This window comes from Ursus arctos, unplaced genomic scaffold (assembly GCF_023065955.2).
Source record: "Ursus arctos isolate Adak ecotype North America unplaced genomic scaffold, UrsArc2.0 scaffold_23, whole genome shotgun sequence".
NCBI lineage: Eukaryota > Metazoa > Chordata > Mammalia > Carnivora > Ursidae > Ursus > Ursus arctos.
The window spans coordinates 20,126,242-20,152,479 of NW_026622908.1; the positions used below are offsets into that span (position 1 = coordinate 20,126,242).

Here is a 26,238-nt window from a genome sequence, read left to right on the forward strand (position 1 = left end):
AGTCCTCTCGTTGGTCTCGGGCTCATCTTGGGCTGCTTGCGAGAGCTGGGGGCTGTGGACGGCTGAGAAGAACAACCTGGAAGAAGTGAAGACTTTAAAAGTATTCTCTCCTTTAGGTAAAAGCTGGTATCTGTGCTGCTGTGATTTTACTTCCAAATGAGGCAGAGGAAGGATTCTTATCCACGTGGGAAGCACGTTATAATCACGTCTAGAATCAGCACAGGGAGCTTTTATGAAATGCCTCCGTAAAATGGAGCAGCTGCTTTGGAAAATGTCTGGCAGCTCCTCAAAAGATTAGACCTAAAGTTACAATATGACCCAGAAATTCTACTTCTAGGTATATTCCCAGGAGAAATGAAAACATGTATCCACACATAAACTTGTACACATTGTTTATAAGCAGCATGACTCCTAATAGCCAAAAAGTGCAATCAACCCAAATGTCCATCAGCTGATGAAGGGATGGACGAATTATAGTGTATTCATAGAAGGAAATACCATTGGGCAATGAAAGGGCAGGAAGTACCGATACATGATGATGTGGACAAACCCTGCAAACAGGCTAAGTGAAGGACACAGCCACAAAGGTGTGTCAGCCACAAAGGACACACCCTCTGTGTGATTCCATTTAACCAAAATGTCCAGAACAGACGAATTCTGTAGAGACAGAAAGCGGATTGGTGATTGGCTGTCTAGGACTGGGGAAGTTGGGGAAATGGGAGGGTGACGGCTGAAAATGTCTTAAAATTGTGGGAATGGTTGTACAACCCTGTGAATATACTAGAAACCACTGATTTGTATATTCCAAACGGGCGAACTGTACGATATGTGGAATTCATAAAGCTGCTTTACAAATTTAACTCTGGGGAGTAACGGGGTCCATGCACTGTTTTTTGTTTTTGTTTTTGTTTTTCAGGCCTCCAGGTGTAATTAACTTGCTGTCAGGGCTGACAGCCCTCTGTCCTCTGCCTCTGTTACTCTAGAGACACCAGGGGTCCTGCTGCAGGAGGCAGGCAGCTTGACTGATCAGCCCCACTCCATCTGAGGGTGTGGGGGAACCCTGGGGCTGGCTCCACTCCCACTTCCCCAGGGGAGAGAATTCCTGGAGGGAATGCCAGGATGACTGACTTGTCCACACGTCTGCCAGGATGTCTGCCAGGATGACTGACTTGTCCACACGTCCCACAGCCACAGCAGCTGTGGGGTTTCACGTTTAATTCTGGCTCCAAGCTGTTTAGAAAGAATTGCCTGTCTCACTTGCAGAGACCAACGATAGCAGTTTGGGGATTTGGGTGGCAGTTCTGCTCCCTTGAACCTACAACACTTTGTCTCCGCATCTTCCAGGTGATTTTTGACATATCTGGGGGGAAATGTCCCAATGAGCTAAACCAGGGTTAAACATGCAAATATTGAGAAAGAAATGCCAAATCCAGATAACATCTGCCTCTCTGAACCTTAAAATGTACTTGCCAAGAAAGAGGCCATGTCTGCTTTCCTTACAATCATGCTATATAGACGGGGGGGTGGGGGGGTGGTGTAAGAGCTGATGACAGTGGCCATGTGGTAGCAGAGAAAGGACAGGACAAGAAGGATGCTGCCAGAACATTCTGCCTTGAAGGCTGTGAAGAGATGCTGCCTCTGCTTGGTTTAGTCCTCTTCCTGGAGCCAAAAGGTGACACATTTTCTAAGACTGAGGGATGTCTAAGGGAGACAAAAGAAATCTGAATTATTTTAAAGTTCTGCTATCAAAGGGGAAGAATTCGGAGTCTCTTGTCTTGGCAGTTCACCTCTGGATGTTACTCGGGTTCCTGGAGGGTTGAAGAAATAGACTTCCCTCAAAATACTTGTCCCGGGAAACGAAGTGCTGCTCCGCTCACAGGTAATGACGTGACCCTCAGAGCCAGATGCAAGCCAACCCACAAAAGAAACAACCAGAAACAAGACTGTACCTGCCAAATACAGCCCTAGCTGCTTCTACCAGGCCCGTGAATAAAATCTAGAGCTGGGCCCGGCCTGCTGGCTTTGGCCTCTCCAGAAGACAGACACATCAGTGCGACTGCACACCTGGAAACCCGGCAACCCAACGCTCTCCCCAGTGTGGTCTACCCAGACCACCGAGTACAACCCACCGGCGTTTCAGATGGCGACCGCTCTCTCCGGGTAAGGAAAGGAAAGCAGGTCAGTGGTCTTGGGACCATACACTAACAGAGGGAGAAAAGTCATCGACTCCAACCCTCACTGCAAAGCTCCTGTAGCTCGTCTTCGACAGTTGGACACTTCGACAGTTGGACACTACGACCGCTGGCAAGTGTTTAAGGCAGCCCATTCGATTCGGGGTGTGCTTTAACTGTGAGGAAAGGCCTTTGTAAGCCAAGCTGAAATCGGCCTCCTCCTTTCTGTCTTCTGGAGAACCAGAGTCTGCGTGTTTTACAGCCATTTCTGTGTGTCTCCTCTGCTTTGGGGGGAACTCGGCCTCGAAGACAGAGACCAACTTGCTCCTCTCTGTATCCGCTCAGCTTGGTCACCGAAGTAAGGCACACAGTCCTTGAGATGTTCCATGAGAAGGACTGAATCTAAGTCCTTTTCCACAGGACAGTCCTTCAGGCATTGGACCAGATACAGAGCTGAGGTTCTCTCAGTGATTACCACATAAACTGGTGTCTGATTCCTTTCCTATCTATTTCATCCTCTTCTTGATCCCCTTTCTTTGTTAAGTCTCTTTCAACGTGTGAGCTTGAAATGGATCCCAACGCCCCTAGAAGAGTGCTACTATAAGGGAAGGGGAAGGAGGACCATCCATAAACAAAAACCTTAAGAACTGGGGGAGTAACATAAATGCATAAGACCCGAGAGTACATGCCTCACCCAAAGGGATTCCATTGCAAATTTTTCAGACTCAGCATGCTAGTCAAACACAACACAACTAGGCCCACAGTTTGCCAGGGCTCTATGAGCACATCTAAGGGCCCATCGCTTCTTAGCACTCAGGTCACCGTGGTCTTCCTCAGTCAAACAGAATCCTTAACATCCAAGCACGAACTGCAATTAAGGCACATATCTCGAACCGTGAGCTTGAAGACATGGCTTCTTCACCTGCGGTTCAAAACTGCACGTTTATGCTTCAAATTCCATTTTATTTCTTTTAGCGCGTCATCCCCAACTGCTGAAATCTTTTTTACTCAATGTGGCTTCCAAAACATTTGCTTTCCATCCCATTTCATATTATCTCTACCTTTGAAAATCACCTTTCCCGTGTTTCCATTTTTAAAAAAGGTGGGGGGAGGGTCTTCCTTGCTGTTGCGGGAAACTATTATATTTACAATACACATAATTGTTCTCTCGTATTCAGGAAGTGATAGGATTCTAGAAGGTCTCTCTATGCGGCAACCTGGGGGAAGCCATTACAGAGAATCTAGTTGTTTGGATGGACAAATGTCATCAGCAGGAGTCAGTCTGGGACAGAATGGCTCAGGATGTTGGTGGCTGCCATTGGAACAACAGACCCAGCTACTAGCTTAGATGGTCAAGTAATGCCAAGCTTTTCCTCCAAGAGAATTAGCCTTAAAAAGTTCCAGTGACTGCTGTAGATGAACCAAATAGGAGTGAAGGCAAAATTCTTAGAAGTCTGGAGCCATAAAGCTTCTTAAGAAGGGCAAGGAGCTACCACCCAGTGAAGAGATTTCTGGGGCCAAAGACGTACTTTCCAAATAAAGCGATCACAAAGCTCTGGGCAGTTGTGGGGTAAAAATTTATCATGACCCAGAGACAGGGGTATTATCATTCACGGAGCACACTAGAGTGGAGTGTGAATCCCACCAGACCAAGCAATCAAGAGACCCAAACCTCCCTTAGGGTAGAAATGTTTACAGTGTCTAGATCTACCCTCCAACCCCGATAATGAGGAGGAAAGTAAGGACTCTGCTCTTCCAGCCATGGACTGTCAATTATATGAACCCAGTGTTGCCAGAACTTTCTATTTTCCAGAAAAGTCAGAAATCAAGATTTTTTTTTAACATAAGCATTGTTTTTTAAAGATTTTGTTTATTTATTCGACAGAGATAGAGACAGCCAGCGAGAGAGGTAACACAAGCAGGGGGAGTGGGAGAGGAAGAAGCAGGCTCCCAGCGGAAGAGCCTGATGTGGGGCTCGATCCCATAACGCCGGGATCATGCCCTGAGCCAAAGGCAGATGCTTAACTGCTATGCCACCCAGGCGCCCCAGAAATCAAGATTTTTATATGAGATCACTTGAGCTTTAAATTCTGGCAAATGGGGTGCCTGGGTGGCTCAGTTGGTTAAGCGTCCAACTCTTAATATTGGTTCAGGTCATAGTATCGAGGTGTGAGATCAAGCCCCACATCAGGCTCCGTGCTCAGCAGGGAGTCTGCTGGAAATTCTCTCCCTCTCCCCTCCCCTCGCTCTCTCTCTCTCAAATAATCAATCAATCAAAAATTCTGGCAAATAACTGAGATTTTATGGGATCACTGTCAGATCAGGCAAAATATCTCTGGCCCTGAGGGCCACCAGTTTGCAACCTCAGCTTTAAAAGCTGTGCAAAGAAGTTTAAGCTACAAACTGGAAATTTTCATCTTGATTTTGTTGTCTCCTTCCTCATGGCAACAAAGTAGAGGTGGGGAACCTTCTAAACTCTTGAAAGCTTAAAAAGCAGCTGTACTTGTACTGCAGACATGGCCAATGCCACGAGGGCAAAATCCGGAAGCACTTATCATCTACAGGTATCAGGGGTTCATTCTAAATTTCATTGGCCCACTTGCAAGTAGGTTTAAACACTGAAGCTCTAGGCAGAAGGTGTAAATTCCAGCAAATCAGTTTCCTACAGCTACTGTAACAAATTATCACAAATCTGATGGCTTAAAACACAAATTTATTCCCTTACAATTCTGGAGATCAGAAGTCTAAAATCAGCCTTCCTGTCCTAAAGTCAAGGTATGGGCAGGACTATTTTCCTCTGGAGGCTGAGGGGAAAATCTCTTTCCTTGTCTTTCCCAATTTCTAGAACTTGCCTGCATTCCTTGGTCCCTTCCTCACATCATCCCAACCTCTTGCTTCCTTCGTCACATCTCCTACAACTCCTCTGTAGTCAAATCTCCCCTGTGCCGTCTTCTTATAAGGACACTTATTACGTTTAGGGCCCACCCAGATGATTCAGGATCATCTTCCCATCTCAAGATCCGTAACTTAATCACCCCTGCACAGTCCCTTGTGCTACACGAGGCATCATTCACAGGTTCCAGGAATTTGGACTTAGATATCTTTGGGGGTCATTATTCAACCTCCCATACCAAGAGAACCAGACTTACTCAGTTTCTTGCAGATGCATTTGAAAGAGTTAAATTAATTTGGATCCTTTATCTCCAGATTAATCTAGAAGACTAGTCCAAAAGAGAAATAGCACCTCCCCATCTGACCATTATAGCATCAAATCAGACTAGGTAAGTAAAGCACACTGCTCGGCACATGGTATGCCCTCAATAAATGTTCACTAGGACTTCATAGTAACATCTGCATTTTATAGCAAAGAATATTGAGATTTAAGAAGACACTGAGTTATCTGCCCAAAGTCAGATAGATGGCAAGTGGCCGAGATGGGGTTTGAGTCCAGGTCAGTGAAGCTCTCTTCCTTCAAAACTAGCTAGACAATTCTGGTGGTATAACCCCCTCCTGGGTCCACTTCTATCATCAAGACCCTTGACCAATTCCCAGCTCTTTTCTCCAGTAGCATGAATGCAATTAGGCTTGCTGAAGGTTTAAAAATGTCGTGGGAGTGGGTAGAAGAAGAGAAGGGGAGCAGTCAGGAGGAACTGGTTCAAGATACTCACTCTTCAGGGCACCCCAGCTTCTGCTCTGAGGCACAACACTCATTTTGGTATAAGGAAAGCACAAAGCTAGCTGACGAAAATGACCTGCTTATAGGCAACAGAGCAACAACCAAAACTGAGCACAATTTTTACAAAAAGAAATTCTTTCCACCTAACTGGGAAAATAAACTAAGCAGAAACAGTTATCAGTAGAGCATATGCCTCGTGACTTCATTCCTGGTGATGGTGTGGACTGTACATTTTCCTAAACAGCTTTAAAAATGCATAAAAATGTATCCTGAGAAAGTTTGCTTTTCCTAGACATCTTTAAAATACATAAACACGTGTCCTTAGAAAGTCTGCAGAAAGAGAAGAATGTCCCTTATATAACACAAATTATGAGCCCTCTTCATGCTAAAAACTCATACATTGAGGTTTGGCCCAGAAAAAAACTTAATGTTAGAAGAGTAGCTTCTTTAGAAATGATTAATTTTGATATTCCACAGGCACAAGAAGATTAATAAAAAGGAATTGAGGTTTTGCAGATGAGGAAAACCAGAGCTGCCCTGAAATCCCTTATCAACAGAAGAGGTAGAAAGAAGGAAAGAAAGAAAGAAAGAAAGAAAGAAAGAAAGAAAGAAAGAAAGAAAGAAAGAGAGAAAGAGAGAAAGAGAGAAAGAGAGAAAGAGAGAAAGGAAGAAAGGAAGAAAGGAAGAAAGAAGAATAGAAATGAAATGAAATGAAAAGAAAGAAAGAAAAAGAAAGAAAGAAGAAAGAAAGACTTTTGAAGGTAATTAGCATTTCATACAAATATTCAAAAAGGGGAAACCTCCACCTGTGATTTCTCTCTCCCATCTCTAGTCCTTGGCCAGGTAGGCATCCCCCCATCTTCACCTCCATCTTCTCACCTCTGCAGAGTTAATCAGGTTGAAGGAAAGCACCTGGGAAGACTCTTGCGTATCCAGAAAATGGATTTTACCCATCAACCCCTCTTCTCTGTCCCTCCTTGATACTCAGGCTTATATATATGAGATGCTTAAATGCTTGATTCGTCTTGATGTTGAAAATACACTTTGCTGCAAGCCTTGAGAACCATCACCTCTGTCTAATGCGCCACTTTTGAGGGAAAAGAGCGCTGGAACCATGTTCAAAACTGTGCATCCTTAAAGGTTAAATACAAGAGATGAGGCCAAACACAGCACTCTTGGTAAAAACAAAACAAAATAAAACAAAAAACCCAAATCTGATCAAGCCTCCAGATCTCACTACCTATTTATAGGAAATACAGGGGATGGAGGCCCAAAGTTAAAAGACTAAGAGGAAGCAATCTGCTGAATCTAGATTGTGAGATAGTCTACTGGCCAATTGACCTGCTGTCTCCAACCTGTCAGTAGCATGAGGGGAAAGAAAAAAAAAAGAGGAGGTGGGGGTGAGAAGACAGTTACAGCATAAAAGAGGCTTAGCAGAGGACAACCGACAAAATAAAGCCAAGCCCAATGAAACAATAAGCCCCTGCACAAATGCTCAGCATTCACAAGGATGCACCATGCACAGAAATAGTTGGACTTGAACTAGAGGACTTGGGGCCAAAAGAACAGGAACTTCCCCCAGGAAGCCTTAGTGGTCACACCAGAATGCGTAGGTTGAAACGCTTTACTGAATGAAAATCCGATTTCCCTGTAGCCAGAGTATTTTCAGAACTCACTTTCATATCCACTTAGAAGATCGGACTTGGGAAAACGAATATATATTCAATTCTCTTTCTGCACATAGTGAGCGGTGGCGGCAACCTCGCACAAGCACCTGTGGCTCAGCATGAATGCTGTTCTCGTCTCTGCCTGAATGTGACGTGCTAAGGGCAATATTTACATACAACTCTGCACAAACATCGGCAGCAAGGCCATCTAGCCATTCTCTTTTCTTCGTGTAATTTCATCATTTATAGTGGGAATATGACAAATCAATGCGTGTATATGAAAGCCAAAGGATTGCTCTGCTCCTGAGAATATACTAATGATGCAGTTTCTTTTATGAATCCAGCACAGAAACTAGAACTTAAAAATGAAACAACCAAGTTAAATTTGATTGAGCTTAAAAACAAAAACAAAAATACAGGTAATGTCTGCAGTCTGATGATTCAGGGTATAAAATTCCTCCAGAAGGATAGTCTACAGAAAACAACCAGCTATTTTTTCACTCAGAAAAAACTGAGTCTTCCTCCTCCCCTCAGGTGTTTCATTTCAGTTCAGATCCCAAGAAAATGATGCGTTTTTGACTTTTAACAAAAACGTAATCTATCTTGTGTCACTTTTAATTAAAAAGTATACTGTGGTAACTCTAACTATTGTACCTTTTAATGAATGCTTCTCCCATGAGCATTAGAAAGAAGGCTTCTCTGCACCATCCTTCATTTATTTTCTCTCTAGGTCTCATCCCTATGGCATCCAGCTCCAAAGTTATCTGGAGGGGAAGAGGACTCATGCCACTTTCACTAACTTTGACTTCTTTATTTATTTATTTAGTTAAGATTTTATTTATTTATTTATTTATTTGAGAACGAGAGAGCAGGAGAGAGAAGGAAAGAGAATCCAAAGCAGACTCCATGCTGAGCACAGAGCCCGATGTAAGGCTGGATGCCACAACTTTAAGATCACGACCCAAGCCGAAACCAAGAGTCAAACACCTAATGGACTGAGCCACCCAGGTGCCCCCTAACTTTGGTTGTTTTAATTCTCTATTGAGTATCTCTTGTTCTGCTCACTCCACATCCATCCCACCTTCCTTTGGAAACATGGCCCTTTTCCTCTCCTGGAAATCACTTTCCTTCTAATCTCACCCTCAGATTCCAGGGTTGAGGACATGCTCAGGACCTGGCCAATAAGATCACGGCATTCTCTAGTCACATGACCTAACCTAAGCCAATCAGAGCCTTCTCTGGGTGTTTTGTTGGAGAAGAACCAACAGAGAGCTAGTCTCCTTGTGAGGCTGTAGATGCCCAAAACCAGAGCTATTTTTGCCACAATGGAGAGAGCCTGTCTGAGAAGGCAGCCAGCACAGAAAGCAGCAGAGACAAGAGACAATGCAACAGTGTTCTAGTGACACAGTCTGCCCCTGAATCGAGACTTGGGGTTTTAAAATACAATACAGTAAGTTACTAAATCTAAATTGCCCCTTGACCTATGCCAGTTACCACTGGGATTCTGCCACCTGCTATAGAAAAAGTCTTGGTCTATACATAATCTAACAATTACCCTAAAGTCATTGGATTTATTTCTTCATCAAACTTCTCAAAACATGGTGTCTATCAATGAGTGCTGGTCCCTTCAAAGTATTACCTTCTGGAAGATGCCTACTGGTTCCAACAATGCTATCATTACCAAAACCTATTTTGTATTCCTCTTTTGAAGTTTCTTTATATCATGGCTCCTATGTCTTCACTTCTCATGCAATCTGGTCATCAGCTGCTGTTTAAAAGGGGACCCGAGCTGCGTGGTTAACAACCTGACAACAATGCTTGTATAAATCAGCCCCTGTGAGCCATCAAGCTTTCCACACTACTTGAAATGGTACACAAACCTCCTCCAACTAACATTTTCCCTCCTATTTAACACTCAGAGCAGAGCTAAGAGATATTTTAAATATTTAAATCCAGTTTCTCACAACAGTTTGGAGAGAAAACAATCTAAAAACACCACAATTTTACTGGCCCCTCCACTTGGAAGACAATTTTTTGGCATGACTTTCATTCCTGCTTCAACACACACACACACATGTGCGCGCACACACACACACACACACACACACACACACACACACGAAGTGTATTTTCATAGATCACCTCAATTAGACCATATAGAAATCTCTGAATCTTTCCTTTCATGTGTCTGGAATTGAGATGATGGTTTATCAGAATCCCAATTCCATTTAACTCACTGGATTTGCTGTTCTCACAGTCTTGGCTCTTGGCTCTATGGCCAGAAACTGCTGCTAGATACCAAGAACGTCTGTCCCAGATCCACATGAGAGACAAACCCTGCACAGGAAAGATGGAGCAGGAGATTTTCAGCCCGGATTCCTAAAGGCTCCTACCCAGCTTGCTTGCACACTCTCAAATCTGAGAAAGTTTACTCAACTATGTTCAATTATATAAAAAAACAAAAAAAAAACAAAACAAAACAACTGCCCTCCCTAAAACATCAGGATCAAGCACAGGGCTCTTAAGATTAAGATGTCCCCTGCTTTTCCAGTTGAAACAGAGGCTTGCAGGTGTGAAGGCTGTGTGCATAACCATCTTTTCCACAGGTGGCACCCTCCAAACAAATGTTAGTAACACAACAAAGTATTTCAAGGTGAAGACACAAAGGAAAATCCTTGTAATATATTCATGGAATCACACTCATTCTCAAAGAAATTTTGAAGTCAGAGGCATGACTGCTAAAGAGTCTTGAAAAGGAGGAAATTCAAAATAGAGACATCTGACACAGAACAAGATTTGAAAAAATCTTGAGGAATTCCATCCACACTCTTTTATTTTTTTTTTTAAGATTTACTTATTTATTGGGGGGGGGGGCAGGGAGAAGGAGAAAGAAACCCAAGCAGACTTGGAACTGAGCTCGGAGCCTGATGCAGGACTCGGTCTCATGACCCTGAGATCAAACCTGAGCTGAAACCAAGAGTTGGATGCTTAACCAACTGTACCACCCAGGCACCCCGGCTATCCACATTCTTGAAGAAAGGGTTAGGTTTTTTTTAAAAGTCAATCTTCTCCAAAATTAATTTTTAAACCTGATGCAATCCACTCAAAATTCTAATTAAGACTTAAAAAATAAACTTGTTATTTTAGAATTTTTTAGATTTACAGAAAAATTTCTAAGATAATATAGACAGTTGCCATATATCTCATGCCCAGGTTCCTCCCTTACTCACATCTCACATTAATATAAGTGCATTTGTCACCATTAATGGACTAATATTGACAAAGACTTTCTTTCTTCTTTTATAATTATTATTTTTTTGTGTGTAGAGAAAGTGCCTGTGCATGAGCAAAGGTGGGGAACAGCAGAGGGAGAGGGAGAGAGAGAATCTTAAGCAGGTTCCAAGCCAGATGGTGCTGAGATCATGACCTGAACCAAAATCAGGAGTCAGACGCTTAACCAACTGAGCCACCCAAGCACCCTGATAAAGACTTTCTTTGAAATTAACGAGATGAATCTAAAATTCATCTTGAAGAATAAACAAGAGATAATAGCCAGAATTAGTTTGAAAAAAGAAATACAATGCTAGGAAATTTTCTATCAGATATTTAAATAGACTATAAGATTATAGCCAAGAAAACAGTCTAATACTTGGCAAAAGAATCAGACTGATCAAAAGGAGAGAGTAAAGAATCTAGAAATGGACCCAAGGAATTTGATAGTACCCAAGGACTGATAAAGGTAATATTTGAAGTTAATGAGGAAAGACTGGATTATTCAAAATAGTTTGGGATACTGGCTGGTCGTCTAGAAACAAATCAAGGTGGAATCAAATTGCCAAATAAATTCAAGATGAACGAAATGTTTAAATATAAAAAGTAAATTTAAAAATACACCAAAAAATACCAATAAATAAGTAAACTTTAAAAAAAATCTTGGGATGGGAAAATCTTTTTAGACATGATACTGAAGCCAAAATCTTCAAATCATAAAACAAAAACTGATCATTTTTACTATAAAAAGAAAATTTTCTGACAGGGAAAAACAAAACCATTAAGAGTCAAAATACAAATCGGAGAAAATACTTGTAGTGCATAGGACAACCTAAGGGTTAATATCCTTATAAACAAAGAGCCCTTGCAGATTAACGGTTATTAGATGACCTATCTCAGCTCTTAGCTAACCAGCTGCCAGTTTCCCAAGGAGCCTCTGCTCTCTCAAGGACAGTGTTCCAGCAATTCTCTCCTCTCCCACCAACAACTTTTTCCCTCTTGATCATTCTCATCAGTAAACAAACAGGCAGGTGCTTCTCGCTAAATAAATAAATAAAGCAAACACTAAGAAACCACCTTCTCCTGACATTCTAACCTCATTGAACTAGAACCCCAATTTCTTTCCTCCTTTTTGCAGCAAAACTCCATGCAAGCTTTGTACAAGTGGCTCCAGTTTATCTCCTCCTGGGATCTCTTAAACCCACCTCTATCAGGCTTTCCCCCCTCCCTGTAATCTTTCCAGAGACAACTACAGTTACAAGATTGGTAAATGTTTCCAGGAGTTTCTCTCTGCAGATAGAAACACATCCTAATAAAAATTAGTGACTACCGGGTGGTGAGATAACAGATACCTTTTTCCTTTATGATGTTTTGGTACTGGTCTGATTTTTTAAATACGTAGTAAGCCCGTGTTACTTTTATAATCAAGGGGGGAAAAGCTGTTTTCATTTTGATAAAGTCACCATCTTAGCCTTAAGAACATTATATTTGTGGCTTTGCTTTTTAAAATAAAGAGTTAGAAATAAAGCTAGAGTAAATGAACTTTTTCACTTTTAATAAGAAAAAAAAACCTACTCAAATATGCAACAGAACCTCAATTCAGAAAAGTGTTTATATGGATGACTTTTTACCACTGTAGCTTCCATGTCAATGTTTTCCTAGCTGGAGGTTGTGATTTTTTTTTCTTGGGTAAATGATAGGGAGGATTCATGGTGAGTAGAGGGTCTCAGAAGGGCACAAGATGGGAACACAGACATGAGAGGTCCAAAATACTCCTTTAGGTCATGAAAGACATCCTCCACACATCTGCTATACTTCTCCCCCTCCAACACACACACACGCACACACACACACACACACACACATTTACCGATAGGCTGGAATCCTACTTCATCTTTCTGTGCTGAGTCCATCATTCTCCTCATATCTGTCTTGGACCCTTCACCACCACCTTCCTTTTCTATCCTTCGTGCTTGGTCTCTTTCTTCTTATGATCTAACAAACCTGTCACTTCCCCCTCAACTTTACAAGATGAAAATGACTCCCTGCTTAAAAATAAAATAGAAACATAGTGTGGAGATGATGTTCATAAAGCCCAAAGTAGTTTTTTAAATGAAATATTTTTTAACAAGTTGAGAATATTTTCAAAACACTTTCTTGATGGTTGAAATACAGAATTTCATAATGGCTTACGGAAGTTGAAGCCCAATCATTTGCTATAAAAAAGAAAAGAACACAAATGTATATATATATGCGTAGGAAAAGGTCTAGGGGCATCTGGGTGGCTCAGTTGGTTAGTCCTGATTTTGGCTCAGGTCCTGATATCACGGTTGTGAGATGGAGCCCCACGTTGGGCACTGGGCGTGGAGCCTGCTTAGGATTCTCTCTCTCCCTCTGCCCCTCACCGCCCCCCAAAAGAAAAAAGTTTAAGTGTATGCAACATAATATTAACAGTAATTTTGTCTGAATTACTGAGGGGGGGGGTAATTTCCTTTCCTATAGAGTTGTATTTTCTAGGTGTTCTATAGTTTATATGCATTACTTAAATAATCTAAAAAGTTAAATACGTTAATTGGATATATGCCCAAAGAGAAAAGGGTGGGAAAGGCGAACAGCCAAGGAGAGTTGAAACAAGCAGAATGGAAGTGAGAATTGAGGGCAAAGAAGTTAAGTCTACCCCGAGGTGCGAGGAACAGAAGGCACAGCTCAAAATCAGCCACCATTCCCATCCCCCCACCCCCCGGCCAGCCCAAGAGTCCCATGTTTGTCTTGGAAGTATGGCTAACAGATCCCAGTAGAGTCCCAGGGAAGACAAAGAACCACTTTCCTGGCATAAAGGTAACCAGTTAAAAGGAGAAATTAACAAAGTTTTGCTGGGGGTGGAGCTGGAGGATTTCACTCAGGAATGCTGATATTCACAGAACTATTTCTCTCCACCTTTGCTCTGCATCCCAAGCTCCAGGAGCCACTTAAAAGCAGGCTATCTATTTTCAAGAAGTAAATCTCTTGGACGAATACCTTATGTTTATGAGCTGGAATGGGAAGGTGCTGGGCTGTGTATTGGAACTCCCAGCCAGGGAAGACAGTTATCTCTTTTGGCACAGGTTCTCAGGGATGAGACCATGTCTAGCGGGGATTTTCTCCAGATTCGACAGCCTTGGCCCTACCGAAATGCGCGGCTTTGTTTTCACCATACATCACTCATCGTGAGTCTTTCGTTTTTCCTTTCAACCATCCACAGGTCAAATACTGTGTGTTCCCAACAGTCTGTGAACTTCTTGGACCAGCAAAGGGACATTCATTCTGCTCAGCACTCCTTTAACATTTCTATTGTGTTCGATTTCCCACTCCCCCTGCCCAGCTCCCCAGAGAATAACTTCTTCCTTGTTTTAATAACTTGGACCACAGTCAAGGTTGATGTGTTACTGCATTTTGCAGGATATTTTCTTCAGAAGAGACAAAACAGAGACTAACGGAGTAACTGCAGCTCGTGAGCAGGTTTGGGAAATCAGCGGCCATTAAGAACACACGGGAAGGGCTTTTAAAGAAATAAAAAGCAAGCAACGAACGCAAAAGCACCATAAACAAACTTGTTCATAAAGGTGGACTAGTGCTTAGAAGGAATCCCTGGCAATCTTCTCTCCCAGTGACCCACTTAAAAAATCTAATTTCATTTGTGAGTGATGAAAAGGGTCAGTTAAGAGAGTGGGTTCATGAAGTACCTTCTCTGACTTAAATTGAAATATAATATTCTCCCATTTGAGGTCATAAAAGTAGTCCTGATCCCAACGGGCACACAGAGATCAGAAAATGAATAAAAAAAGGAGGAGAGAGGAGTAAGTCAGGGACAAGAGTATCCCCTCCTCCTCATTGTATCATGTTTTCACCTCCTCTTGCCCATGCTCTCCCTAAAAATCCTGTCCCCACCCGTTGTAATAACACCGCTCCCTGACATCTAATGAAAGATGTCTCCAAGGACTTGCTTAGGACACAAGGAAAAAACCCTATTCTTTTTTAAGTAAAATTTTCAAGGAAAAAAGATATGAACAAATATTTAATGGGGGTTTGTCTGAAGTTCATGATCTTTTTAATTAAAAAAATTTGGGGGGCGCCTGGGTGGCTCAGTCATTAAGCGTCTGCCTTCAGCTCAGGCTGTGATCCCAGGGTCTTGGGATCGAGCCCCACATCGGGCTCCCTGCTCCGCTGGGAGCCTGCTTCGTCCTCTCCCACTCCCTCTGCTTGTGTTCCCTCTCTTGCTGGCTGTCTCTCTCTCTGTCAAATAAATAAATAAAATCTTTTTAAAAAATATTGGGATAATGTCTCATTTTTATGAGTGATATGGAAATTATCTTTTTTCTCCAAAACAAGAGGCAAAACAGGAATTTTCTGTTATATATCTATCATATCACCGTGATTTTTCTTACCATTGATTTCAAATAGTGTCAAGACACTAGCTGTGATTTAAGTTAAAAAAAATTTTATCTATCTTTCTTCGTGGAATATCTTTACTCATATGTATTTTCCATATTAACTGCATGACAAGAGGAAGTGAATATGGCATCAGAGAGAAGGATTGTGTCTCCCCTGGAGAAAAGCCCAATTTTCTACCGGAATAACAGATTCAACAGAATTCAGTTCTCGGCAGTTCAGGGGCTTGGAGGAAAGAGCTAAGGAGTAGCCATTTTTAAGAGCCGTAAGAGAGGCAAACTGTGAGTCGTGACACATCAGTGGGTTGTAATATCAATCTACACATCACAACAAGCATTTTAAAGTTCACACTGGCTCAGCGAAGAGCCTGCTTCTCCCTCTCCCTCTGCTGCTCCCCCTGCTTGTGCACTCGTGCGGTCGCTCTCTATAAATGAATAAATAAAATCTTTAAAAATAAATAAATTAAAAATAAAGTTCACGTTGCTATGTGAACTTGAATTAGGTGGCTTAGTCTCTCCACCCTCTTCATCTGAAAGATGAACATACCCTGGTATCCTAGGATTGTCACGAGGTCGAAGGAGAAAGCACACGTAAAGCCCCTTACACAGGGCCCAGTAACGTTAGCATCCACCCTTAGATAAACTGTCAAATCACAAATGGAAGCAGACGTTAGTTGACTTACAATACAGTCTAAAGGGATAAATCTGTAGCTAGAGAGAAGGTGTTAGTAAGCTATACAATTGCAACTCTGCTCTCCAAAGAGTTGCTCTTCCGTGGGACTATCTATTGGAGACATTTTATCCATTTCATTCAGCTTTCTGACTAAAAACAGCATTCAAGAAAATACATTTTGGTGTCAGAAATCCTTTTCCAAAATGTAAGCACCAGACCAATAAAAACTCTTCTAGCTTTTTTTTTTCCTTAAAGAGGATAGAACAAAACAAACTATTCACACTTTGTGCTTCATCTTTACAATATAGCTTCTGATTCCCCAGCAAGTGACTAATATCATGTGTCTAAAGACCTTAAAAGGTATCAAAATTATCTCAACTATGGAAAGACCCAGAATCAAACACATGCCAAGATTCCCTATCTGTAATTTTTGTAATTAAGCAAACAAACAAACCCTGTACTCCAGCATGAAGAAATTTTAGAAATTGAAACATACTACTCACTTCACAATCAAGTTCTGTCTTCTCTTGGCATTTAATGTGGGGCAGTTTCTGAAATTCTGAGAAGAGGAGAGAGAAGAAAAGGAAGGGATCCAGAAACAAAGGATAAGAGCAAGAAGCCAAGAAACATCAGACAAGTTGAGAGTAGGTAGAAAGACAAAATGCTGAAATTGTCAGCAGCCCCTTGGATGCAAGTATGGAGAGGAAAATTTCAAATCAACAGGCTTTTTTACTTTTGGGTCTAGAAGAGAGGAAGCTGAGTTTGGATAAAATAGCAGAAAAAATGGGGGAAGGGGTGGAGAGAAGGATCTAACAGTAAGTCCTGGAAGATTGAAAAACAACTCTATGATCACTGAAGGGTGATCCAAAAGCCAGGACTGAGCCAACAAAAGAAAGAGGGATGAGAAGAGGGAGACGGATTCTGGTGTTCAATCAGAGAAAATAAAATCAAAAGAAATAGCTACAGAAATGTCCCAGGGTGCAGGCTATAGGGCTGGGGAAGGCACAGATGTTTGAGAAGGAAAAAAAAAAGTTTTTATAAGAATTCTGGCTACAGACTTGGGGTAAAAATTAAGTTCTCCCTGAGAGATTTAAAAGCAAATAGAGAAAAAGTAAGTTATGTATGCCTGAAAGATTTGACTGATCTAACAGGAAGATGTATAATACTACAAATTTAGTGTTTTGTAAAACATTCCAGAGGAAATGAGCAGGGCTCCTAGTGCATCATTGTAAAAGTTGTTTTCTAGAAGTATGTTGATGAGAAATGTCACCAACTCCATTTTTGCTCACAGTATATCTACGACAAATAAGAGGCAGAGAGAGAGAAGGAGGGAGAGGGAGAGAGGGGGGGAGAGATCCTTCCCATCCCGTTGCACCAACTGCTACCCTGATGACCCACTGCCAATGCTAACTCCTGCATCGCCCCAGGAGCCAGTCAACAAGGCCTACATCATTGGCTTTGCCATCATCGTATCGTCCACTCACTTGCTCTGCCCTTCTGTCCATTTCACTGAGCTGGAGCTCCCAGCAGCAACTCTAGAAGAGAAGAAGAGGTGGGGAATGGGGAATGGAGCATGCGTGGTTCTAGTAAGCCCCCCAGATCCCAGAATCCAATGAAAAGCCACTAATACACAGAGATGTGAAGCTAGTTGTCTCGTCCAAAGTGTTGGACTTAGTCTCCTGCACCCCCCGGGCTGATGGTGGGGTAGAAGGTAGCATAGGGAGGCTGGAAAGAGCTTCTGCTTTGGAATTAGATCCAGGCTTGGAATCCCAGCTCTACCACTTAATATGATGTGAACTTGGGAAGTTACGTAACTTTCTGAGCTTGATTTGCTTGTTTGGAAAACAGGGTAACCATACCTAAGCCTTATAGTATTGTTAGGAAGAGTAAGTGAGGGGACAGAGACAAGCACCTGCTACATTGCCGGGACTTCAATGGAGTCAGATCCTAATGCCCATTGACTCAGACTTGAGAAAGCAAACAGTGAGTTCTTATACTGTTGAAAGCAAGTCCCACCTATTTGCCTTTTAAAATTTCCAGGTGCAAGGAATCTCCCCTGCCTATGCTGTGTTCTCCTTGTTGTGACTATCGAGCATGAAGAGAACCCGTTGGTACAACCAGGTGTGAGCACATCTGACTTAAAAGTGTCCAAATCATCAGCAATCAAATATGAATTTGGATCCCGGGCATTATAAACCGAAAGTATTTCTCGATAAGATACAGAGATAACATCTGCGATATCACTAGCAAAACAAGCGTTAAATGAAGTTGAACTGACACAATTTTGAAGAACTCTAAAACAATAAGTAAAGGCCAGATTACGTTTTCTCAATATTCTCAACTCCCTTGTTTTGGACACACACAAAAATCCCGTGTTTATATTCCTAAAAATTTAATACTGAATACAACCCACCAACTAGGGGAGGGAGGAAAGCAGCTTAATTCTACAGAGACCCATGACCATTTTCCTAAAACTGCATTTTCTTCGTGAGTTATAAGCGCCTTTAAAATGGTTCAAACAGGTGTATGTTTTTGTTTAAGGGCAATGGAACAGAGAAAACCTTACCCCTTTAAAGTGGCTCCTAAGTTCATCTGATTCCAGGTCATGCATTCAAGCTGGGAGGTCATTTGGTATAAATTGTCACTGTTAGAAAAATATCCAGAGTTAGAAACACATAACTACAAAGAAATATACAATTATTTCTTCAAAAAGCAATGGTGTTTTACCTTTTCTTTGCAGCGAAAGCCTCCATGTTTTCCAAAATGACAGAATATCGTGAGTCTGAAATGATTTTGTTTTCACCCCACTGATTCCTGCACAGTTACTCACTTCACACAGACCAGAAAGGCTGTGAGAGTAATCTGGAAGCCTTTAAAAAACCTGAGTATAGCAAACACTGAAGTTTCTGAAAAGGTATTAAACCTTTTAGGGGAAGAGGCTAAAGGGAGTAGAACTCTTGAAAGGCAACACAGGCTGGATAACTCAACATTAAAGTTAAAAGCCTGGAGCTGAAAGTAAAAAGACGGCAGATTAATTATTCGTGAAAAGGCCATTAAGTTGTTTTAATCAAAAGGATAAGTATCATGTGGATTATGAGGGTCTGAAAAGTCAAAGAGTGATGGGTGGTGGATGGTCTAATACTCAAGGATGTGACAAGCAAAAGAAAGAGGATGGTAAAGTCTATGCACAACTGAAGGAATTCCTCTTGAGAAATTGTATAATCCTGGTACAAGTCGAATAGAGTTAAAAAAAAAAAAAAAGCCCCAGTTCTATCAAGCTCTAAGAAGGAAAATAATGGCTGATCGTTTCCATTAAGACCCCAAAGGAGAAAGTACACTATCACGTAAACCAACCAAAAGTTATTCTCTCCTCTCCTCTTATATTCATCTCATTTCCTAGGAAAGCGGCAGATCAATCAATTAGAAGAGATCTCCCTAATTTTCAAGCTCTATGAGGAATACATTCAGTCCTGAACTGAAATGGTTAATTATGAAATTCGAGACCCAAGAGATGAATGGGCTGTCTGGGAACCCTCGGTCTAAACACATGACAGAGGAATACCTTCCCTTTACCTTCATAGCAGAAGAGAGAGAGAGAAGCTTTCAATGTCAGACCCCAAACCTAGACAATCTCTATCTTATCATGCCACGCCTTTGGATCGCTTCCTCGGGCAGAGGCAACACCGAATTTTAATTAAGAGAAGCTTTTGTGGGGCCAGCCAAACTGGGAACTTGTGGAGAGGTCGGGGAAATCACAGCAACTCGGAATAAATGGATGTTGCACCCCTCTAGGCATAGCTTGATAAATCATGGCAGAGTCGCTCTGCCGTTCGTATAATCACTCTGAAAATGATCTGGAACTCCTTTGTGGCGGGCACACAGGATAAGGAGAAAATCAGATTCCAGGAGGGAATTTTACATATGAAATGTGAAGTTACTTCAAGCTCCAAGTATGGTGTCCTTTCATTAGTGTATATCTGGACCTCATCATTCATCCTCGGGTCTGACTGGCTATTATGCTACTACAATATCCTACATATCAATGAAAAAAAATGATTAGTTTCTCCTGCAGCTTCTCCATTTGCAGTAGCGGCCCGTGCTGGTCTGTGCCACTACGTTTCGCAATTCCACAAATTCTTGCTGTAAGGCCGATGTAATTAATTCCTGAAGGACCCCCAATTTTTATTAGAAGTGCCAGCCCTGCTGCATTTAACACAGAAGAGTTTCTTGAACTTTCTTTGGGCTGACAGCTCATTAATAAGCAGCCTCCTCCACAGTCTCTACTGGTTTTTGTTCTCTTGCGCCTTTTCATCAAGCAATCCATTTATTAATCTTGTCATTAATCTCAGCCAACAGGCATTGTATTCCCCAGGCAGCTCTGTATTTTTGTCACTGATTTTTAAAAAATTGTTCACCAACTAAAATCACTCAGCTCCGCTTGACAATTTTCCTAGGCCCTATTGGGATGTGGGATCTTTCTGAAATTATTTCATCCTTGCCTAAGACTAAGACCATAATTTTCAAGAGGGCCGAGAAGCAAGATGGGGGACAGAAGTTTACGCACATGGGTTAATGAATGCCAAATATCTAACTTTATGATTTAGGAATTTTCTCACAGACTTAAAGAATAGTCCAGTAGATTCTTAAGGCTCTCTAGAAGGAAGAACCCCAAAGAGAAAATATTTTTAAGGCCATTTTCTCAGCCCCCAGAAAGCAAATTTTCCCAACTGAACAGTCTATGTCTTACCTTTATGTATCTTCCTAGTGTGTACTTAGTCAATACTCTATACTCACAGTATGACAGCTGCCTACACACAGCTATTGAGCACTTGAAATATGGCTAGTGTCACACACTGAAGTAAGAGTTTGACTGTGTTTTTAAAGATATTATTTATCTGAGAGAGAAAAAGAGAGAGGATGAGCAGGGGGAGAGGCAGAGAAGCAGATTCCCCACTGAGCACGGAGACCAACATGGGGTTTGATCCCAGAACCCCGAGATCATGACCTGAGCCGAAGTCAGACGTTTAACTGACTGAGCTACCCAGGCGCCCCAAGATTTTCACTATTTTAAAATAGAATATTTTAAAAATTAATTTCACAGTCTTATTTTTTTTTAAAGATTTTATTTATTTATGTGACAGAGATAGAGACAGCCAGAGAGAGAGGGAACACAAGCAGGGGGAGTGGGAGAGGAAGAAGCAGGCTCATAGCAGAGGAGCCTGATGTGGGGCTCGATCCCATAACGCCGGGATCACGCCCTGAGCCGAAGGCAGACGCTTAACCGCTGTGCCACCCAGGCGCCCCCTTCACAGTCTTATTTTTTTAATGCAGCTACTAACAAATTCCAAATTCCAATAAATTCCATATATGTGTGTGTGTGTGTGTGTGTGTGTGTGTGTGTGTGTGTGTGTGTATAGCTTGCGTTGGTTTTATTGGGCAATACTGCTCTATAAGTTTTAGGACCTTGAGCCAATCAGTTCAGCACTCTGTACCTCAGTTTTCTCACCTGCCAAAATGGAAATATTAATCTCAATCAGTCTAACTTTACAGGGATGCTGGAAAGCCCTAAAAGTGGCTCTTTGAAGACTACCCAGATAATATATTTTAATTTTTTCTCACCTATCAAATTTTGCACAGTACTTTTCACACATCCTCAGTATGTCCCACAACTTTGTGAGACAGATATAGTTATGATCCCCATTTATCAGAGGAAGACTGGGGCTTACAGAAGTGCCTGCGCTGGCTTGCCTGATGCCCCCATCCCACCTGCCGCACCCCTCTGAGGGCATCCTGGTATCCTTTGGCCTCCAAGCTCATCCTCTACCACTTAAATAACAGCAATCATAACATAACAATGATACAGACAAGTCTGGAGGTGAAAGAGAATATGCTTCAGGAAGCATGGTGACCTTCTCTGTCTCCAGAAAGTTACAAGATGCAAGATGCCTGCCACATCCCTTTCAGCTAAGAATGCCAAGACCGCAGGAGGAGCCCACTTCTGGTTTTAGTGGTCCTGATAGCTCAGCTTGCAAATCCTCTTGAGGGGAGAGAAGATGGGAAGGGCGATAGGGGAGACGGACTTTTGGAAAATCCCCAAGCTACGAATAGGTTTCCTGAGTCCAGTGATAGGATCGGAGCACCATTTTAACCACATCCTGCCTTCTGCTGGCTGGGGTTCCTCGGGGGCTCGGTCAGTCAGCTTGGCTGGCACAACCTCTTCACTGGAAGTCAATGACAGCATGGCAGTAACCGCTGTCGGGGAGGAGACAGAATGTGAACCCGAGCTAAAAATACCGGGCCCGAGCATGCTCCAGGTCTGATCTCTCTGGGCAATCTGTCAACACCCAGCTTTCATCATGAAAACCCACAGAAAGAGGCAGCACTGGTCAAGGAATATATGGCCTCTGACAAATAAAGCATCTAATTATTAAATAACCGCTGTAGGTGTCGACCACTTCATTCCCAGAGGAGATCAGATAAGCAGGTGGTTTGGCTCAAAGCAAACCACAGTGGTCACGTAGGCATTTCAGCTCCCCGTCTAACTCTGTTCGGAAGTGAACTCTGAAATCGCAGGCTGCCAAAATATATTCCAAAAGTCATGGTATCCTTTATATTTTTTAAGTAGATTTTTTTTAAAGGTTCCTTGTTTCCTATGTAAGAAATGTTTGAAGTTGGAAGCAAGGGAGAGAGGAAAGAAACTTCTATAACTGGGATTAATGCAAGTTGGAGTAAAATAAAAGGAAGTGAGTCCTAGCAAAAAGAGGAACTTAAAAGGAAATCGGTAGTAGATCATACAGAGTTTGTTTTGGCCTGGACTGCAGTATTACTGAGTTCTCGACCTCCACACAAAAAAGAAAGGAAGGGGGGGAGAAAGCCCTCAGCTATTATCAGGGCTGGGACTCCCCCACTCTTCAAACGCATGTGTAATTCAAGTATATTTTCATCTCTGAGTGTGTTTACTATATTCAGCAGAACAAGGTAGAAAAGTTCATGTCACCTCTGGAACGGAGCTCTCGAACCTGGTTGAAGTTGCCGTTACCTCTGCCAGATGGTTGTCGGCTGGCAAAGGAGCACTTTGGTGGAAGTAAAGAGTTTCCCCCACGAGATCGAAGAAGAAAAAGAAAGAATGAAAAAAGAAAATGCCAACCAGGAAAGATGCAGATAGATATAGCTGGCCTCTGTGATCAGAATTCTTGATGGCCAGCTTTTGCTGCAACAGCTCTACCCCACACCGACAGAGGCCTCTGCGGGTTTCCCCCTACCTGATAACCAGGGCTCAGGCACGGAGTCTGCAGCCAGACCTCCGCGCAGCCCTTTTCCTGCGTTCTTCCCTCCAAGGCGCCATGGAGGCTGCCTGTTGGGAAATTTCTGCCCAGCAGGCCATGGTGAATAATTATTTTACAGTCAATCTCTTGGTATTGTTATTTCTCTCAAGCTCACCAGTTAACCAAAGAAAAACCCACTGGGGATTCAACTTCTATTAATAAACACTTGGTCAGCACAAAAGTTGCAGGAATATTTGAAACTAGATTTTTCCCCCTCCCTGGAGACAAGTCCATTTCAAGCCTTTGGTTATGATAACACTGCCCACCCCTGGAAACCACTTCAGACTTTCGGCCTTCATTCGTGCCTACTGATGTGGGAAACAAATACCAGTATTGTCTTAAGTGGAACTTTACACCATGTAAAGTGTACGTAGATAGGCAAGTGAAAAGAGGCATTCTCAATTGTCATTTCATTTCCCTGGGCATGATCTGTCCCTCTGATTCACGTCTATGTGGAAGGCCAAGCTCAATGGTAGATAACGCAATTCCCGCTGACCTGGATTCCCCAGAAACTCTATGGCTGCTACGGAAATCTCTCTCACATGAAAAACAATCTGCAGCAACAACCGAATATTTGAAAGAATATTTGAATCAGCAGTTACTTCTTCCCAAGGTGGAAGAGTTTTACCTACTAAGCGGCAAAAGGAAATAGGCACATTTAAATTGGTAGCACCGTTGCTAAAGAAGGATATGCAAACTTAATAAAAGAGCAAGAAATGACTAGAATATCTAAAAAAAAAATGTGTGGGGAATATTTTTCAAATACAGGGCACAGAACTCCTTTTCAAAGTAGTTGTGAAGATCAACCCATAAACTGGGCAGAGTCAGGGATGGGGGGCTCCAAGGAGATCAGCAAGCAGAGAACGCAGAGGGGTTTGTGGAAGAAGATTCAAAGGAAGTGAGCAGGGAAGGCACGGCTAGCTGCTTGTTCTAGGTGGAATTCAGGACAAATTTGTGCTTAGTGAGAGTGGACTCACTACTCTCTACGCTCAGGAGAGCAAGAGGTCCAACCTCGCCTGGAAACTTGCCTCTGAGCACAAGCACAGTGCCCCAGAAGCAGTCCTTCTGCTGGGTCTGGATGGATAGGGAGAAGGGTCTTCAGGTATTTGGACTGAATTTCACCCCCAACAGCTCACACCCAGGGGTTAAGGCAAAGCTAGAGGAGTCTGAAGTCTGAAGGACAGATAGCTGCTTTGGGTGGGAGGGCTTCAGGAGAAAGCTCAAGTCTGCTTCTGACAGTACTCACCAGGAACAACGCTGCCCCCAATCCATTAAGGGCCTTCTATTGAAAGTTATGGATAAAATTAATGGATAATGGGATTTCTTTCAGAACTGGGAAATAAAGACCGTTCTCTAGGGAGACCCTGGACAGACGCCACCTTTGGAAAGAAAATGGCTTATTCATCAGGAGAGGTGGCCGGGTGAAGTGGATAGATTCTGAAACCTCACTATGTGAAATCAAACACCAGCTCTGTCCCTTACTGGGTCATATTAGGCAAAGTCACCTCCTAGAGCCTCCTCTGTGAAATGGGGATGATAACCTATTGCATGCCTCAAAGAGTCTTGTGGATTAAAGAAGCCAATACTTGTAAAGTACCTAGAGTGGTGCCCGGATGAAGTAAGTCTATATAAGCATTTGCTCTGCGTACTCATGAGCAACAGTACTGGTACAGATGGTGTAAGAGGAACATTCCAGGTGAAGGAAGCTGAGTGGCCTGGAATCCCTCCGAGATTTTGAAATCACAGAGACTGAGGATCCAGTTCTGGTCTTGATTCTGACTTGCTGTGTGACTTAAGCAAGGTATTTCGAGTCTCTGAACCTGTTTCCTCTCCAGTAGAGTAGAGATTAGAGTACCTATCTCACGAAGTAATTGGAAGAAGTAAATGAGTGAACAGAGTGAAGCACTTAGCACAGTGCCCAGTAGCACATAGTCAGCATGCAATAAATCCTCATCGTTTACTCATGTTTCATGCAGCTATGGTCACTGGGTCCCCTAGGGGCTGCAATCTGGTTTCAGAAGCCTTCGTGACCTTTAGACAGAACGCTACACACCTTCAAATTGGAGGGTGGCGGAGAGGATGGGGAAAACTATCTCCTATCACTTCCCATAAGTTGATTGGGGACATTTTCTATTCGCTGTCGTTCACATCCACACACAAATGTGTGCAGCTGTAACTCCTCAGATCTGTTACCTGAGAGAGGAGAGAGAGTCACTGGATAGTTCTCTCCTAACAAGAAGAGAATTTTGAGAATTTTCTCAAAGCAAATTCTCATTCTTCACTGCTTATTTACTATTAGTATATGTACCATTACCTTTATTTCATGGTGGGAGGGAGGACTAAATTCAAGATTGGAGAGACAGAAGCTTTGGAAGGGCAGCGGGGAAGAGGCTGGGCAGGCTGCCCCAGGGGGTCAAGTGCAACATGGCAAACGAAATACAAGCAAGCCTTTCCCAGGAGGTCCCAATTTTAGACAGAAGGGAATGGAGCCAGGGACCAAAGAAGCACCACTGAATATCTAAAACCCAAATGTTAAGCCATTAAGTGATAACAGTTTAGTTTTGTTTCCTATGCTTTTTCAAACATTGTATTCATAAAAGCATTTCAGTACCCTTTCAAACTTTTTTTAGGAGTAAGAAAGAAGGAAATGACAGAACTGCAATAATGTCGATGCATAGAATGAATTTTAAAACATCCCTACACCTGTCCATTCATCATTAGTGCAGGGGAAGTACCTGACCTTCGAAGAGTAATTAGAAATGTAATGAATTTAGGGTGAATGGAACTTCAAAGACAGTAGAAGCTTCAATAGAGCAAACCTTTTCCTACAGGAGTCACAAATTCTTTCTTAGATGTTAGTGTTTAGAAATTTTCTTTAACAGAAGAAAATGCTATCTTTGTGATGTAAATATAAAAATCAGAAGCAAAAAAAAATTCCAATTACATAGAAAGAAGAAAGGGATAAGCAAATATTTCCAAAAGATAAACCTGACAAAATTGCTTCATATAGTGGACAATCAGAAGCTGGA

General features: G+C 42.3%; 1 protein-coding gene across 2 annotated transcripts in view; it reads right to left on the reverse strand.

Moving 5' to 3' along the window:
* The window catches only part of WT1 (WT1 transcription factor), a 47,261-nt gene that overhangs the window by 11,772 nt on the left and 9,251 nt on the right, over nt 1-26,238 (reverse strand). Inside the window, exons 4-5 of one of the 2 annotated variants that reach the window (XM_057317301.1) lie at nt 18,451-18,528; nt 17,369-17,419 (exon numbers count right to left, since the gene is read on the reverse strand). In XM_057317301.1, the coding sequence (XP_057173284.1) occupies nt 17,369-17,419; nt 18,451-18,528 (129 nt within the window). The remainder of the gene's footprint in view (nt 1-17,368; nt 17,420-18,450; nt 18,529-26,238) is intronic. The other variant, XM_057317302.1, reaches the window with a different exon arrangement.